The sequence below is a fragment of the Podarcis vaucheri genome (genome assembly GCF_965113315.1).
Source record: "Podarcis vaucheri genome assembly, chromosome: 8".
In the NCBI taxonomy this organism is placed as follows: domain Eukaryota; kingdom Metazoa; phylum Chordata; class Lepidosauria; order Squamata; family Lacertidae; genus Podarcis; species Podarcis vaucheri.
In genome coordinates this window covers 71012942-71029599 of record NC_138766.1, presented here as the reverse complement: position 1 = coordinate 71029599, position 16658 = coordinate 71012942, and the positions used below count along the sequence as shown (strand labels likewise).

The window sequence follows — 16658 nt, the reverse complement described above, 5'->3', positions numbered from 1 at the left end:
CTCCGCTACAGCCTGCGCCCGAGGCTCTTCGGCGACTCCGGAGGCAGCGAGCGCGCCCCCCCCAGATGTTGCGCCCGGTGCGGCCGGCACCCCTGGCAACCCCCACGCTAAGCCACTGATACAGAAGGCTTGTCTGAGCATTCAAGTAGGCAGGTGGGACCAACAGAATATTGCAGTGGGTGGAGTGCTTCTGTTCAGAGTTTCAGCCAACCTGGCAGGCCTCTTTCCATGATACTCCATTCTATGCCCCAACCCCTGTCTCACCGCCCAACAGACACTCATCATTTTGAGCATGCTCAAAACCAGAAAAGAGTCAGCCATTGTTGGACTATTTTGAGTTTCCCCTGCTTTGTGTTATCTCTATCTATCTATCTATCTATCTATCTATCTATATGATATAATATTGTGTGTGTGTGCATGCATGCATGCATGCATTTCCTCAACCCTTGGGGCACCACCAAGCCTGCTTATCTCATAGATATCTCAAAGAAATCTCATAGAATCATAGAGTTGGACGGGACCCTGAGGATCATCTAGTCCAGCCCCCATAAATGTAGGAATATGCAGCTGTCTCTTACGAGAATTGAACCTGCAACCTTGGCGATGCCAATACCACACTCTAAACAACTGAGCTACCCAGCTGCCATAGACCTCACTTTTGGGTGTTTAATACAACTACACGATACACTTAATGTGCATGGCTTCCCCTAAAAAGTAGTGTGCAAAGGGTGCTGGGAATTCTCGCTCTGTGGTGGGCAAACTACAGTTCTCACAGTTCTTTGGGGGAAGCCATGTGCTTTAGTATATAGGATTGCCACATCTCTCTCAATGTTGGGAAATGCTCTCTACATGCAGTGGAACTGAATAGATGGAGTATTTTTCCAACATTGACCTGAAAGTTGTATGTAGGTTGATCTGTATAGTGAAGACCCCCTGCATGTGCTGTAGAGGCACTGGACCAGGGCAGGTGTGTATCCAAACAGCTGGATAATCATGGAACTGAGGTGGTAGAAAATTCATGTGGCTGTGGCTATTAACCTGCCTACAAGCTACCTTACTTTGCCACTTTGGTGATTAAGTGGATGTCTGGAACAATGCTAATGCATAAGTGACATGATATGGCTAAGCTGTGTATTTGAACAAACCTTAAAAAGGTCTTCAGAGAATAGAAATCCTTTTTACAACTATTACAGGAGCGGTAATAAAAGGGTAAGGAATAAGATCTTCCTCTTTAAAGGGTGGGTTTTATTAGGTTACCTTAAGGAATACCACCTCAATCTCCCCCAACCTGCCCCGTTATTGAAATATTTATTTGAGACCCTCCTTCAGGTCCTTCTGCATGCTGAAATGAGGCAGCAGTGACCAGGGAGATTGTCTTCCAGTTGTGTTGTGCCAATGATGGAATACTCTTCCAAAGGCAGCTTATCTGGCACTGAGTCCAATGCGTTTTTAACACCAAGTAGAGCCTTATTTAGGGATGCGGGTGGCGCTGTGGGTTAAACCACAGAGCCTAGGACTTGCCAGCGGCGTAGCGTGGGTTGTCAGCACCCGGGGCAAGGCAAGTAATTTGCGCCCCCTAACCCCTAACCTGCCGCCGCTGCCAGCTTCTTCTTGCTGCTGCCTGGTCTGGTCTGGTGTGGTTCTCTCCCGCGCTCAGCGCTGCGCTGGGCGGCCGCTGCACTGTCCCTCCCCCAGATAGTCCCTCTCTCTCTCTCCGCACACCGCACGCCTGGCACCCACCCCCTCCACAGTGGGCGGCGACCCAGCAGCTCGGATCGGATTCGCATAGCCAGCACTGCAGTGAGAGAGAGTGAGTGAGCCAGGTAGGGGCAGAGAGCTGAGAGTGCGAGCGCACCCCCCCCAGATGTTGCGCCCGGTGCGGCTGGCCCCCCCTGCACCCCCCACGCTACGCCACTGGGACTTGCTGATCAGAAGGTCGGTGGTTCAAATTGCTGCAATGGGGTAAGCTCCCGTTGCTCAATCCCAGCTCCTGCCAACCTAGCAGTTCTAAAGCACGTCAAAGTGCAAGTAGATAAATAGATATTGCTCTGGTGGGAAGGTAAACGGCATTTCCGTGCGCTGCTCTGGTTCGCCAGAAGCGGCTTAGTCATGCTGGCCACATGACCCGGAAGCTGTACACCGGCTCCCTCGGCCAATAAAGCAAGATGAGCGCTGCAACCCCAGAGTCAGTCACAACTGGACCTAATGGTCAGGGGTCCCTTTACCTTTACCTAGAGCCTTATTTGCCCCAGCTTTTTAAGAAATTGGCTTCTATATTGCTTTAAGCTGTTTCTCTTCTTGTTGTTGCTGCTGCTGCTTTATGTTGTGTTAATGTATTTATTGTATTGTGTTATTTTTCATTTTTGTTTGTTGCTCTGAGAGTCTTTACCTGAAATAAAATATTTACATTACAGAGGGTCTTTACCCTGCCTATTGTACTTTTCCCTTCCAGGACTTGTGCCATTCCCACTGTGACAGTGCTATCATCCAGAATAAGATCACGACCATCATCAACTGCTTCATAAATTCTGCCATTCCACCAGCTCTTCAGATTGACATACCTGAGGAGCAGGCCCAGAAGATCATGGAGCACAGGAAAGAGCTAGGCCCTTACGTGTTTAGAGAGGCACAGGTATAATAAGAATGATGAAAACCCTGGGTTTAGTTAGGAGGTGTTGAAATAGAGACTTAGAGGTAGGTTCTGGTTTTCTGGGCTGAGATTTGTGCCGGTAAATTTTATAGAAACAGCTTTTCATCCACCACAGTTATTTACCGGCACAAATCTCAGCCCAGAAAACCAGAACCTACCTCTAAGTCTCATCAGATTTTAAGTGTTAGAAACTGGATTTAAGGAGCCATAGGCAATACCTTTACTCATGGCCAGGATCAGAATTTAGTGTACACTGGTACCTCTGGATACGAACGGGATCCTTTCTGGAGCCCCGTTCGCATCCTGAAGTAAATGTAACACGCGACTGCGCGTGCACTGGTTGCGTTTCGCCACTTCTGCGCATGCGCGTGACATCATTTTGAGCGTCTGCACGAGCGGTGAAACCCGGAAGTAACATGCTTCATTACTTCCGGGTCGCCGCGGAGTGCAACCCGAAAATACTTAACTTGAAGCTACTTCAACCCGAGGTATGACTGTATTAAGTAACAAATATGAAAGATTCATATTGAAGTAGTCACTCATAGACTGACCTTCTAGCCATGCACAGAAAGCTCTGCCCATGTTCTGGCACTGCTGAAGCCTCCTTTCCATTGCAGCTTCTTGTGATCCTTGTAAAACTACTCCAGAAAGTCAGGGGACTCTCTCTCTCTCTCTCTCTCGACCTCCAATGTAGTTCATAAAAGCTGCTGCCAATATGAAAAATCAGTGTATCCCACTGTGTGAGTGCAGACGCCTAAGGATTTTTGGATCTGTGCTAGGGATTTTGCAAATGTCAGCAATGCACAAGGGCAGCTTAACTTGATCAGATGCACTGCTCTTTTTCTTTAGATGACTGATGTTACTGGATGCGGTTGTAGGCTCTTCCCCTCCTCCCTGCTATTTTTTTTAATAAAAGAAGTATGCCTATTCTGCTGTACTGACCAAATAGGGTCATCTGTAAAAACTAGTACTGTTGACCACCAGCAGTTAGTACCTTTTATGCTTCTGTTTTGAAAGGCCATTTAGCTAATTCTTCACTTCCACAAAATACCACCAACAGTTCTTCCCTACCAACATCCCTTACCTTTTAAACAAATATTAATATGAATCCATAAAACATCCCTGATCGCAAGAGTAGGAACAGATTGTGGGGTAGATAAAGGGCTCCAATGTATGAATGGAAAATGCAGCTAAACCCAGAGATGGTGGATACTTTCACCAGGCTGATATGGATAGTGGGTGGCCTTGAGTCCAAGAGGCCTGGATTCAGATGTCACCTCAGCCAAGAATTCATGGACAGCACCAGGCACAATGTGTTCCCTCACGCTTTGCCTCAGATCTCCCTCTTTAAAATGGGACTCAATGTGTTTATTGTGAGAACCAACAATATTCTAGTGGATTATATGCCATTAACACCATTAGAGGCAATCTGCGTGTGAAGAGATTTTCCCTGCATTCTGGAAAGAGGCCTTGGAGAGAGCTGTTGGAGTAGGCCACAAAACTTCATGACAATGGCTGCTTACAATGCTAACAATGACATAGCTTCTCCCAAAGAATCCTGGGAACTGTCATTTGTCATAGAAGCTTAAAAGGCACACCTGTCAGGGAGCTAGATGGACAGTGACTTCCAACTTCACCCCGATATAACTAAGTCCAGTGCCGCCTATTGGCTAAACTATATAATGGTAGTATCTACGCAACATAGGTTCATGCGTTAATGCTTTAATTGAGACCAGCCTTTGAATACAGTATTGGTCTTTGCATTCAATTTTGTGTGCCCCCCCCCCAGTTTAAAACATACATTGCAAAAAGATTATATCGCTTGAAACATTTCCTGTCAGCTCTGTTCTTTCAGAACTTATTCAGTGATGAAATCCATTTCTCTTAAAGAGCAATGTGTTGTTGTTGTTGTTGTTGTTTAAAAAGCTCCCTTCCCTTTGTAAATAGAATATTCTGGAAAATAGTTGGGTTAAAAGCAACCATTGTGATTCATTCATTCTCTCTCTCTCTCTCTCTCTCTCACACACACACACACACACACTTTTTTAAAAAACCAAAACCTGCCATTCTGTGCTTTTATTAATGCAAGCAATTATTTAGACATTCTTTTAATGAAATGCTTATTAACTGTGGTTTTAGGTAGGTTTTTCATCGGCAATAAACACATACTGATTAGAAGTATGTGCAGGTCTGAAGCAAAATACTGGGCAACAATATGGAGGGAGGTGGTGTTTTGTGCTGGGCATTAGGAAAGAGAGATGTGCTTTGTTTTTATGGCAAATATCCCAGTTGTCTGCAGCACCATCAGTTTCTCTCTATACGAGGGATGAGCAGACACCAGGCTTGTTGGAGCTACTTTGGTTTTTACTAGAACTCCCAAGATCTACTAACCAGAGCCAAGCGTAAAAGAGAGACAGCTAGAATTTAGGAACAAGGTGTCTCTGAGCACATTGTAAGGCTAGGAACTGGAGCTGATCTGAACTCCAAGTCCTTTCACACTTCCAGGCTGTTCCTATTTTTAGGTGGGATTCTTATTATGTACTAGCAAATTCAAGATTAAAGATGATTTGGAGATTTTGCTCAAGAAATCCACTCCCAAATTGAATTTTTTTGTGAGAAGGAAATTGATGGGGAAACATACTGCAAAGGTGGGATAATGCTTGATGAAACATTTAGCACAGTTCATCAGGAAGAGATCCTCCTTAGCTTTCTCTATTTCAGCAGCCCAACTTAGGTGGGGAAAGCTGTTTTGCATTTGCTGTTATTGAACAGTTGGAAGTCAGAACCCCGGTCAATCTGCTTCAGATCAGTTGGAGATCTTCTAGTAGATTTTGATCCACCTTCTACGTACTTCTTCTATATGCTGTTAAAACAAATAAAAGTCCTCTCTTCTTTTTCCTGCCACAGATGACTATTTTTGCTCTTCTATTTAAATTTTGGCCACAATTTTGTGAGTTCCGAAGCAATTTGGCTGATGAGAAGATTTTGCCTCTTCTGGAGAAGCGAAGAGAAAAGAAGCTGAGAAAAACAAGAGAAACAGATGGCATGGTGAGAAAAGCTAAGAAACAAAAGAACATCACCAACTTTAGTCAGGCGGGACAGTAAAAACAATTTTGATATGAATCTGACTGCTGAAGTCAATGGAAGGACATCACTGTCCAGATTTTTTTTAAAAAATATTGTTTCTTCCTCTCTGTTTCTCTCCCTCCCCCTCCCATAAATGCTAATCTAATTCATTCATTACGTTTGTTTTCAGCCCTCCTTGGAACTTGAAGCAGGTACAATATTTTAATATAAAGCATACATTGAAATGTTGCTGAAATGTAACATTGCAAGCTAAAGCTTAGTCTAAATGAAAGCAGCTTCTAGTGATGCCAGAAAACCCTGCGCTTTCAAGCATCTCCAGAGAAAAGGTGTTCTATCATTTCAGAGAGTTGCTTCCATATGAACACGGGCCCACTCATCTAAATATACATGTAGTAGCAAAGTAGCTCTGCCACATCTGGAATGTTGGGAGTCCCAGCGGAAGGGGAGTAGGGGAGGTATCCAGGCAGGGTCTTTAGCAGTAGCCGATAAACACCATACCCATACTGGATGGGAAGGCAGATTAGAATAGGAAATCCACCAGCAGTAGAGATTATTCAAGCTGCAGCCATGGATGGTGCATGTACCCTTCTTGGAATACCCCTGGGCAGCAGGAGGCAACATGCAGATGCTAGTTCTGACCAGGAACCAGGATTAGGGTGGGGAGTTAACTTTGGTAGCTTCCTTCAGCCATAATAATAATAATAATAATAATAATAATAATAATAATAATTTGTACCCCGCCCATCTGGCTGGGTTTCTCCAGCCACTCTGGGCGGCTTCCAACAAAGATTAAAAATACATTAAAATGTCACACATTAAAAGCTTCCCTGAACAGGGCTGCCTTCAGATGTCTGCTAAAAGTCAGATAGTTGTTGATTTCCTTGACATCTGATGGGAGGGTGTTCCACAGGGCGGGCGCCACTACTGAGAAGGCCCTCTGCCTGGTTCCCTGTAGCTTTGCTTCTTGCAGTGAACGAACCGCCAGAAGGCCCTCGGCGCTGGACCTCAGTGTCCGGGCTGAACGATGGGTGTGGAGACGCTCCTTCAGGTATACTGGGCCGAGGCACAAGGACCATCAGATGCTCTCCTCTTCTCCAAAGGTTGTTGAGGGGAGAAAGGAGGCTGAACACCCTCAAGTGATTGCAGAAGGGATGGGAAATAGGTTCAGACAGTGGCAGTGTGCTGTCTCTGAGCCCAATCTTTCCCCATAGTAGTCACCCTGAAGGTGGAGGCTGAGCACCTGAGAAGGAGGAAAGATAAAACCCTCACCCGAAATATAAATTAATGAACATTTGTGGGTTGTCTCTGATCCGTGCTCACATCATGTGAATGTTAATTTGAAGTTCCTTTCCAAGCTCTTGATTCTTTTGTTGGTGGTGTCTCAAGAGTTGCATAAAACGGGTCTCATTTGATTCATAAGGAAAGAGTTATGGTATCTCACTGAAGTGTAGCAGCCAAAGACACTTCTGCATCTCCTCTAGCTGTCCAGACAGGTGGTACTACTGAGAGGTTGCTCTAACTGGATTTTGGGAATTCGAAAAAATATATATGAAGGTATAAAAGGGTGTAGAGCAAAGCTTTAAAAATCTCATGAAGCATATAAAGTACAGTGCTTTAACTCGCCTTAAACTGAGTTTAATCAAGTTTTCTTTTTATTGCTAGGTATCTGGGAAGAGAACTCCCATGTCTGTTAAGATGGGTTCTGTTCTTGAGAGTAAAATGAGTAAAAGTGAGCTTTCATCTACGCCAAGCTTTACTGAATATGGCAAACAGGTGATTGGTGATAAACTATGTAAAGTTGTTCCTTTATGTGTCAACGGGAGGTTGAAGCTGCTGCTGTTACTGGCCCCATATCTGAATTGGTTGCTTGATATTTGTAGAAAGGCTAAAGAGGCGGACATGCCTATTAGTTCTTCAATTTCTAATTGCATTTATCACAGTCCATTACAGATCAGTGACATTGTTTAGAGCGGGTTGCAAGCAGTTTCTGATCCAACTGATTTCATTCGTACAGTACATGGAACTGAAATGAAGCTTGCCCACATGTAACTGCACTTGCTAATATTCTTTCTCCCCCTTGCTACTCGGTAGTTTCTGTCCTTCCTTCCCTCCTTCCACCTTTGTCTTCCACTTTGTCAAAATATAGATTGTAAGCTCTTTCGGGCAAGGATCTTTAGTTATAGCTCTGTTTACACTAACAATGATACCCTAAATATTTTAAAATGCTGGGCATTGCAAAAAGAAGGAGGGGCATTTTCCAGTTTTGAAGGGGTACCGTATTTTTCGCTCTATAAGACGCACCTGACCATAAGACGCACCTAGTTTTTGGAGGAGGAAAACAAGAAAAAAAAAATGCTGAATCTCAGAAGCCAGGACAGCAAGAGGCATCGCTGCGCAGTGAAAGCAGCAATCCCTCTTGCTGTTCTGGCTTCTGGGATAGCTGCGCAGCCTGCATTCGCTCCAAAAGACGCACAAACATTTCCCCTTACTTTTTAGGTGGGAAAATGTGAGTCTTATAGAGCAAAAAATACGGTACATGTGCAAACAGATGGATAAACCCCAAATGTTTTCACCTTCTTAATTAAAAACACAAACACACACACAAAAATCCAGAACTTCCCCAGAGGCAAAACTAAAGGGAGGGACACCCAGTGCAAGCTGTACCCCTTGAGTGACAGTAATACCAAAACATGCACTTTGTTCTATTGCATATGGTCCTTATGCTTGATGAAGGAGGAGACACAAATAGTCCTTTGAAAATAAGAGATCAAACACAGGATCACTAGTAAGAGTACTTTTTTCAGATTCCTAAGAAAGCCCAAAATGTGGCCTAGCATATTCCACACATACTGAAATATTTTCAGCTGATAAGCAAAGGGACTGATCCCCCAATAGCTATTAATATGCCATAGCAAGATATAATGATCATTTATATGGTGGTACTTATCAAATTTAATCTATTAACAATCAGAGAAATCAGAGCTGTAGAAATGACTTCTGATTTCTCTGTTATTATTGTTATTTATTTAACAAGATTTAAATACTGCTTAATCAAAATTTCTAAGCAGTTTACATAATATGAGACTGAAGTGGGAATGATAGTTCAATGTCAAATCCAAATCAACATATTTTAATGAAAAATTACAGGTTTGGGCCCAGGGTATATAGGGAATTTGCCTTTCCAACATATTTTGCTTAGGCACGCTGTCTAGAGCCCCCTGTCTTGTATTTTCTTCCTTGTCACATTCACAGTAGCTGCAGAAGGAAGGTTTGTATTTTCACCTCTTAGAGGGACTTAGATCTGAGTCAAAATATACAAGCCCTCACAGGACTTCTCGTAGGTGAGCCCCACTGAAATGAACGACGCTGGTTCTCATGTATTTCACTGGGGATTGCTCAAGAGAACTGCCTGGTGGAATTGTAGGTTCAATAGGCATGTGAGATACATCTATATGGGACCGTCTATTGCTTGAGTTTCAGCTCCTTATCTCCAAAGTGGGAATTTGGAGAACATACAGCACCATATGGGACAGCTCCGTGTCAGTGTTCCATCTGACTGCATCTACAAAGTGCAACCTGCTGTGGTTTTCTTACTTACCCCATTGTGTAAAATAAATCAGGAGAGATCCAATACAGGCTGAAATTGTGGTTGGGGAATATGCATGAATCTCAAAGATATGCCTTGCTGGTCACAGGTGGTTATTAGAGAGCTGCAATAGAGAAATGGGTTGTCTGTTTTGCCTGTGGTGCTACAGCATGATAAACCTTTTTGGAGCTTCATTAAAAACAAAACAAAACCTGTTTTGAATCCAAAAACATTAACATTCTCTTACACAGCAAAACAAAGGTCCACTAAACCATTGTGCCACAATTAATTTCTTGGTGTTGTTGTTTTTTAAAATGTAGGTTTCCTGGTCTTATTCAAAATACCTAGAAGCTCTCCAGCAGGAAAGAGTTCTTCTGAAAATCCAAGATGACCTGGATAAAAAATCAATAGCGTCATCAGCGTATACAGGTCAGTTTTTCATCAGGTTCTGTTGTTAGAGAGAGGTTGCTGTGGATCTAGTTATGACTCATTTTCTTACTTTAATGTATGAAACAGCTGCATATGCACAGTCACTTCTATGGAATACTTTTCATGGAGCTTCTTGGGCAGAGCAGGGTGGTTGTTGGTGGTAGCAGTAAGATTTCATGGTGGAGCAACTGCATGACTCTCAAAGATATGCCTTGCTGGTCACAGGTGGTTATTAAGAGCTGCAATAGAGGTTTCGGTTCTCCTTTTTGCCTATAGTGCTACAGCATTTTAATCTCTTTTACAGCTTCATTGAAAACAAAACAACAACAACAACAACAACAACAACAACAACAACTGTGTTTTGCTTGCAAAAGCATTGACACTATCTTACACAGCATAACAAAGACTTGTTGTAGTTTAGCAGGAGAAGGAAGGAAGCTTCCCTCCCCTTTTTGGTTTCGGAAGCTTTTTGGTTTTCCCAACCCACATTGTAGGCAGTGGGAGGGAATTAACTACACCAGTTCTAGGGTTGTCAAAGTTTAGGGTCCCTTTGGGAGTGTGGGGGGATGAGAATTCTTATAAGCCTGAGAACAGTCATCTGACCTTAACATGCTTCTGAAGTGCTTGATCTCCATTTTCTCAAGAGAAATAGCTTGGGCATAGGGAAATGTGTGTTTCCCCCTCTTTCCTGGAGAGTTGTGGGAGGGGGCCAGAACATAGTAATGCAGAGACAAAGCAGGAAGACAGGCAGAATATGATTGTAATGCAGGAGAAGGGCAGAGGGAAAGGGGCCACTGGGTGGGGGAACTGGTTGCTATTGGTGGTTTGCTCCCCCTTTTTCCTTTATGGGCCAGCCTCTCCTAGTCAGTTGTATAATCCATTCCTACATATAACTGAGACAAGGAGAATTTCCATCCAAGGACTGCTTGTACAAGAGAGGGTCAAGATGTAGCATACATCGTGCAAGAAAGTACAGCTGTTATTCTGGTACTGTACCCAAGTACAGTCTAGTACTCCCAGCTTACACCCACCCACCCAATTTGTAATTTTGCTAGAGCATCTCACTGTTTGTCCCACAGATCATGACAACAGTTGCCTTAGATGTATTCTGCTGGGCTAGCTATAAAACATAGCAGCATTTCTCAACGCTGCATTGCTTGAAACGTTATGTGCTTTTCCTGCAGTTTTCGGATTTTCTTTCTTTCTTTCTTTGGCATTCAGAGCTCTCAAACCTTCTCACGCCGAAGAGCGATCCATCAGAAAAACCCATGATCACAACAACTTATAGCTCTGCTTTTGTGAAACAACGTCCATTAAATCCCAAAGACGGTGAAAGTAAGTTTCAAGGGGGGTGGGGTCATAATTCTCCTGTTTGAACTGTGTGATATCAACAGATGCTCAGTAAACTGTGTTTTGCTAATGCTACTTTAAACAAACTGAAATACTGTTGATGCTCTTAGGTGATACTCAAGCCAGAGGTGCCATCTGGAGGGCCTCAGACTAGGGAAGGCTGTTGTAGGAAGTAAATATATATCTCAAATGTTGTAGCTGTTCTGCATGCTTCATGGACCAATACCTTGCTTATCCTTTTGGTGTTTCATTAAGTTACCTTTGTCTTGTTGCATACGTGACTTGCCCAGATTATGGGAAGGGCCACAGTTTAGTGGTAGAGCAGCTGGTTTGCATGCAGAACATCCTAGGTTCAATCTCTGACATCTTGCTGGGGCTGTGAGAGACCCTCTGTCCAAAACCATGGAGAGCTTCTACACAGTGCTGAGCTTGATGGAGCAATAGCCTGATGCAGACTTAAGTTGTTTTTGCAGACTGGCAATGAAAGCCCAGGTACTGCTCCAGCCTGTCCACCAACACTTTCTGTGCCTCCATCTGTCTCGCCAGAGTGGTGCATGTTCTAGTTATCTCTCGCTTGGACTACTGCAATGCACTCTATGTGGGGCTACCTTTGAAGGTGACCCGGAAACTACAACTAATCCAGAATGTGACAGCTAGACTGGTGACTGGGAACGGCTGCCGAGACCACATAACACTGGTCTTGAAAGACCTACATTGGCTCCCAGTACGTTTCCAAGCACAATTCAAAGTGTTGGTGCTGACCTTTAAAGCCCTAAACAGCCTTGGTCCAGAAGGAGCGTCTCCACCCCCATCGTTCTACCTGTACACTGAGGTCCAGCGCCAAGGGCCTAGCGATTCCCTCGCTGCGAGAAACCAAGTTACAGGGAACCAGGCAGAGGGCCTTTTCGGTAGTGGCACCTGCCCTGTGGAACGCCCTCCCACCAGATGTCAAAGAGAAAAACAACTACCAGACTTTTAGAAGACATCTGAAGGCAGCCCTGTTTAGGGAAGCTTTTAATGTTTGACGGACTATTGTATTTTAATATTTTGTTGGAATCTGCCCAGAGTGGCTGGGGAATAAATAAGAAATTTATTTATTATTATTATTATTATTATTATTATTATTATTATTATTATTGCTGCTCTGACTTCATACTCTTGCCATTCTGCCTGCACTGAGGAGAAGCTGCTCCTGCTGTGCTTGCCAAAGTCCACTTACACATGAAAGACTGGCATTGGTGATTTAATCTGTCTTATTGCAGAACTTCCCATCTGCACAGTGGTGTTGTGCCAACACAGCAGGGTTCCTGTTCACAAATAGTAGTATTTTCACACTCTGAGGGTGTTACCCAGCCCAAAGTTAAGCTTTTGGTCTCAGTTGGGTGTACTTAGGCATGCACTTAACATTTCCACTGATTTCGTTTACCCTTTGGGCTGCATCCCTGTGAAGTCCCACCTGCAAGTAAACCCCACTGAGCAGAATAGGACAATCCCAAATAGACATGCATTGCAATAGGCTGTAAGACTGCAATATTGTGCACATTAACTGGGGAGAAAGTCAAATGGAATTCAGTGGGGCTTTCTTGAGAGTGGACACATGTTGAATCAGATTGCTTTCTCTGCTACAATGCATATTCTTCTATACGATCCTCAAGCCCCCTTGGTTCAGTGTAGACTGCCATCCTACAAATGTTTACTTAAGTCAGTTTGTTGGTTTATTTATTTTAAAGTGGTATTTATTCTAAGTAATCACACATAGGATCAAGCTGCTACAGAAAATCAGTTTTCTTCCACCAGAGAGACCGTTTTTGGGAGGTGTTATTTTTCTCTGTGATAAAGATGGCAACCAGCAATTTATAATGTCTTTCACCATATCGGTGCACAATAAACATTAAAACATGCAAACTCATTCCAGTTTGAGTAGAGATATTTCTAAGCTCTACAATTCAAATAAGATCATCTCTATAGTACTGAGTTGTGAATTATCTAAATTGGGGGACCTGTGACCCTCCATATGTTCTGCTTGACTGGAGTTCCCATCCCCCCTGACCACTGACCAATGCTGGGCTGGGGCTGATGGGATTTAGAATCCAGCAGCTTTGAGTTGGCCATAGATTCCCCAGCCCTGCTAAAGTGCAAAAAGTGTGATGTAACTTTTCAAGGCCAATATGTGATGTTATTGCAGGATTAGGAAATAAAGCTCAATGGTAGAGGGCGTTTTTCCAGGGTCTCACATTCAGTCCCTGCCACCGGTATTTGATGGAGAGAATGCACTTCTTAGCAGTAGGATGAAAGGAATCAAAATAGGTATTTAATTTTTCTGCCTAGAGTTTTTTTAATCACAAGTGCATAAGCTCCTAAAATTATTTGCTACTTTTCTTCCTTACAGGTTTGACTTGTCACCTTTTATTTCACATTGTATTAATGCACTGGTTTGTTTCCCTCTGCCCAGGGAATCCAAAACTTTAAGTGTGGAATGTGATGAAGACATGAAGACATGATGGATTTGCTGCTACTCTGGGAGCAGTCCAGTGCAGAAATAAACTATTGTGGGCAATTTGCTTGTACCCCGGTTCCTTCAGTGGCAAGGGGGGCACTGGCCTTATTTATTGTGCTATTATGTACTACAGTCCCTCCCCCCTTTGGGGGGGGGAGATTTTGTCCATCAACACAACAGTATGAAGTATGTGTAAGGGAATGGCTATAGTTCAACAGATGCTTTGCATGGAAAAGTTCCTTGATTAGATCCCTGGTATTTCCAGGTAGGGAAATGCTCATTGCTAGTCAGTGTAGACAATACTAAATTATATGGACTAACAGCCTTGGTTAAAGATAGCTACCCATGCTCAAGTTCCCTTTGAAATATAAATCTTGGTGCAGCTCAGAGCCAAAGGGGGAGGGATCCAGATGGCTTGTGAGTCTGCTGATGGTTGGGAATGATATTAGCAAGAGGGTCTGTTAGCACCATTCTTATTCTGATTATCAAGATGCAAGGAAAATCAAGGCACTTACCATTGCTTTTTGGCATGCTGGAGTATCAGTAGAAAGAGCTATTGAGCTACAGAGGCCGTTGCTCAGCATATGCTAGAAATATATGAAAAACCCACTATGTGAAGATTCCTGAGGGACTGTAATTCCCTGTAAGGTCTGTGCCGGTGTTTATCATGTTGTTTTTAAAGCTACAGCCTATTCTTTCTATAGGTTACAGGTGATGTGAGGTGGGGTGGGAGGACCCACAGATACTAGATACATAGCTGTCAACTTTCAGATTTGAAAATAAGGGATCAGCAGCCTCACCTGTCCCAGGGACAGTCTACGGGATATCTAACAATCCGGGATAGCAGAGGGGAAGTAGCGGGAAACGGCGCTGGAATAAGGGAATTTCCCGCAAAAGAAGGGAAGGTTGACAGCTATGATTAGATATTCCTTCCCTTTTCACCATTCACCATTCCAGTTAAATGATGAATAATTTTAGTACTGATAATTTGGTTCAGATTCATCTCTTGGCAGACTGCTTCCTTAGGCATGTGATAAACAACTGCAATCAGGATCATTTCCTTTCTCAGTAGAAATTACAGTAGCAATGGGTCAACATCATATATTAAAGAGCCTTCTAGGTAGCTTCTGTTTTTTTATTTTTACAATAAAAAGTACAATCTAAAATTATCTACACACCCAACTTTTGGTTTACCCATGTCCAAATGTCCACCAGTTCATTCTTCCATGTTGTCTACTGTATTCTGAAGAACTTAATAACTAAAGACTCTGCTGTATATCTTAATTGGTAGCTCTGTCATACTAGGTGGACTTGTTGTATGAAGGATATTATCCAGATACATGTCAGAGTGGATAAAATGTCATATGAATGCTATCCAGCCTTTCATAATTATATCCACCCATTCAGTTAAATGACTTGTTTCCCTTGTGGTCTTGATGGAAGTGGTGTAACTGGATGTCTTATTTGCCTGTCATAAAGGAGCTGGAATTGCTTTGGTGCATAGGTAGAATTTTGCACAACTGGCTGAAATTCATTCTTTTATCAACATTAAGTCTTCCAGAATACTTCACAAATTGGTGTTGATGTTCATATATCCAGCTAACAGTTGGGCCAAGTTATGATCCAGCCAAGTTAAACACTTTTGAATACAATTGATTTTAATGAGAAAGTTTATCATGACCTCAAGTCTCTTCCCTGCAAATCAAAAAGTGTTCTACTTCTGATCGTGCCCCATATGTTTTGTTCCCAACTGGCTATTTAAAATAAAAAACAGCATTATTGCACCTAAAGACTAACAGATTTATTGAGTGGTAATGTTTGGTACAGAGGAACATTGGAAGCTGCATTATACTGAGTCTGGCCACTGGTCCAAGTAGTTCAGAATTACTGTATTTTTCGCTTCATAGGACGAACTTTTTCCCTCTTAAAAACTAAGGGGGAAAGTGTGTGCGTCCTATGGAGCGAATGCAGGGGGGAGGCAGGCAGGAAAAGCCCCCAAGAGCCGCACACAAGCTTTGCGCGGCTCTTGCGGGCTTTTCCCCAGGAGGGAGAAGGGACTGACGTGGCCAGTCAGTCCCTTCTCCCTCCTCGTAGAAAAGCCCGCAGGAGCCGCACGCTCCTTAAAGGGTACGCGGCTCCTGTGGGCTTTTGTGGGAGGTGGGGGAATTGCCATAGCCGCGCGCAGCCTCTCCAGCCGGGAGAGGCTGCGCAAGGCTAAGGAAGAAGCCAAGGCAGCGAGTGGGATGGATCGCGCTCGCTGCCTTGGCTTCTTTAGCCTCGCTGGAGAGGTTTAGCTCCCAGCTGGGGAGGTTGCACAGCTATGGCAGAAGCCAAGACAGGCAGCGGGATGGATCCCGCTGGCCGTCTTGGCTTCTTTGCTCTTTGAGGCTGGGGGGGGGAATAATATATTTTTTCTTGATTTCCCCCTCTAAAAACTAGGTGCGTCTTGTGGTCCAGTGCGTCCTATAGAGCGAAAAATACGGTACCTACACTGACAGGCAGCAGCTGTCTAGGGTTTCAGATGGGATTCTCTTCCACCCCTGCCTGGAGACGCCAGGGATTGAACTGGGGTCTTTTGCATGCAAAGCAGATTCTTTACCACTGAGCTACCAGCCGCCCTCGGACAATCCATTCTTCCCCCTGCAGCCCTCTGTGCCTCCCCAAATCTGCTTCAGAAGACTGAGGGCCCCGTGGTGCAGTTTCCGATGGGTGCACAGCTGCAGGGGGTACCACTGAAACTTCTCTCTCCCCCTGTTACTCTGTACTGATTTCACTCTGCACTAATTCCAGAGATCAGTGGATGGACACCATCTGATATCACTCTTTGTGACTATTTAAAGAAATAGTTTTATGTTAATGCCATGAAATATTACTATTACCTAGTTGTATTTTTGATGTGTTGTGATGCATTGGTTTTTTAAAAAATGTTTGCAGGAGCAGGGGTGGATGTCGAGAGGAATCAAACGTTTGGTAATCAGTTCTTTCTTATTAAATGTTCTTAATGGGTTGCATTTTGCTGACATTTTTCTCAATGATACCTGATGCTAGGCCATTCTACT

The 16658-nt window shown here is 43.7% G+C and overlaps 1 protein-coding gene across 1 annotated transcript in view; it reads left to right on the top strand.

The window, feature by feature from the left end:
* The window catches only part of RGS22 (regulator of G protein signaling 22), a 78687-nt gene extending 65028 nt beyond the window's left edge, over positions 1–13659 (top strand). Inside the window, exons 23-28 of the mRNA XM_082235479.1 lie at positions 2453–2632; positions 5558–5698; positions 7400–7510; positions 9644–9752; positions 10974–11087; positions 13555–13659. Coding sequence (XP_082091605.1) covers positions 2453–2632; positions 5558–5698; positions 7400–7510; positions 9644–9752; positions 10974–11087; positions 13555–13571 — 672 coding nt within the window. The 3' untranslated portion in view covers positions 13572–13659. The remainder of the gene's footprint in view (positions 1–2452; positions 2633–5557; positions 5699–7399; positions 7511–9643; positions 9753–10973; positions 11088–13554) is intronic.
* The last annotated feature ends 2999 nt before the right edge of the window (positions 13660–16658 follow it).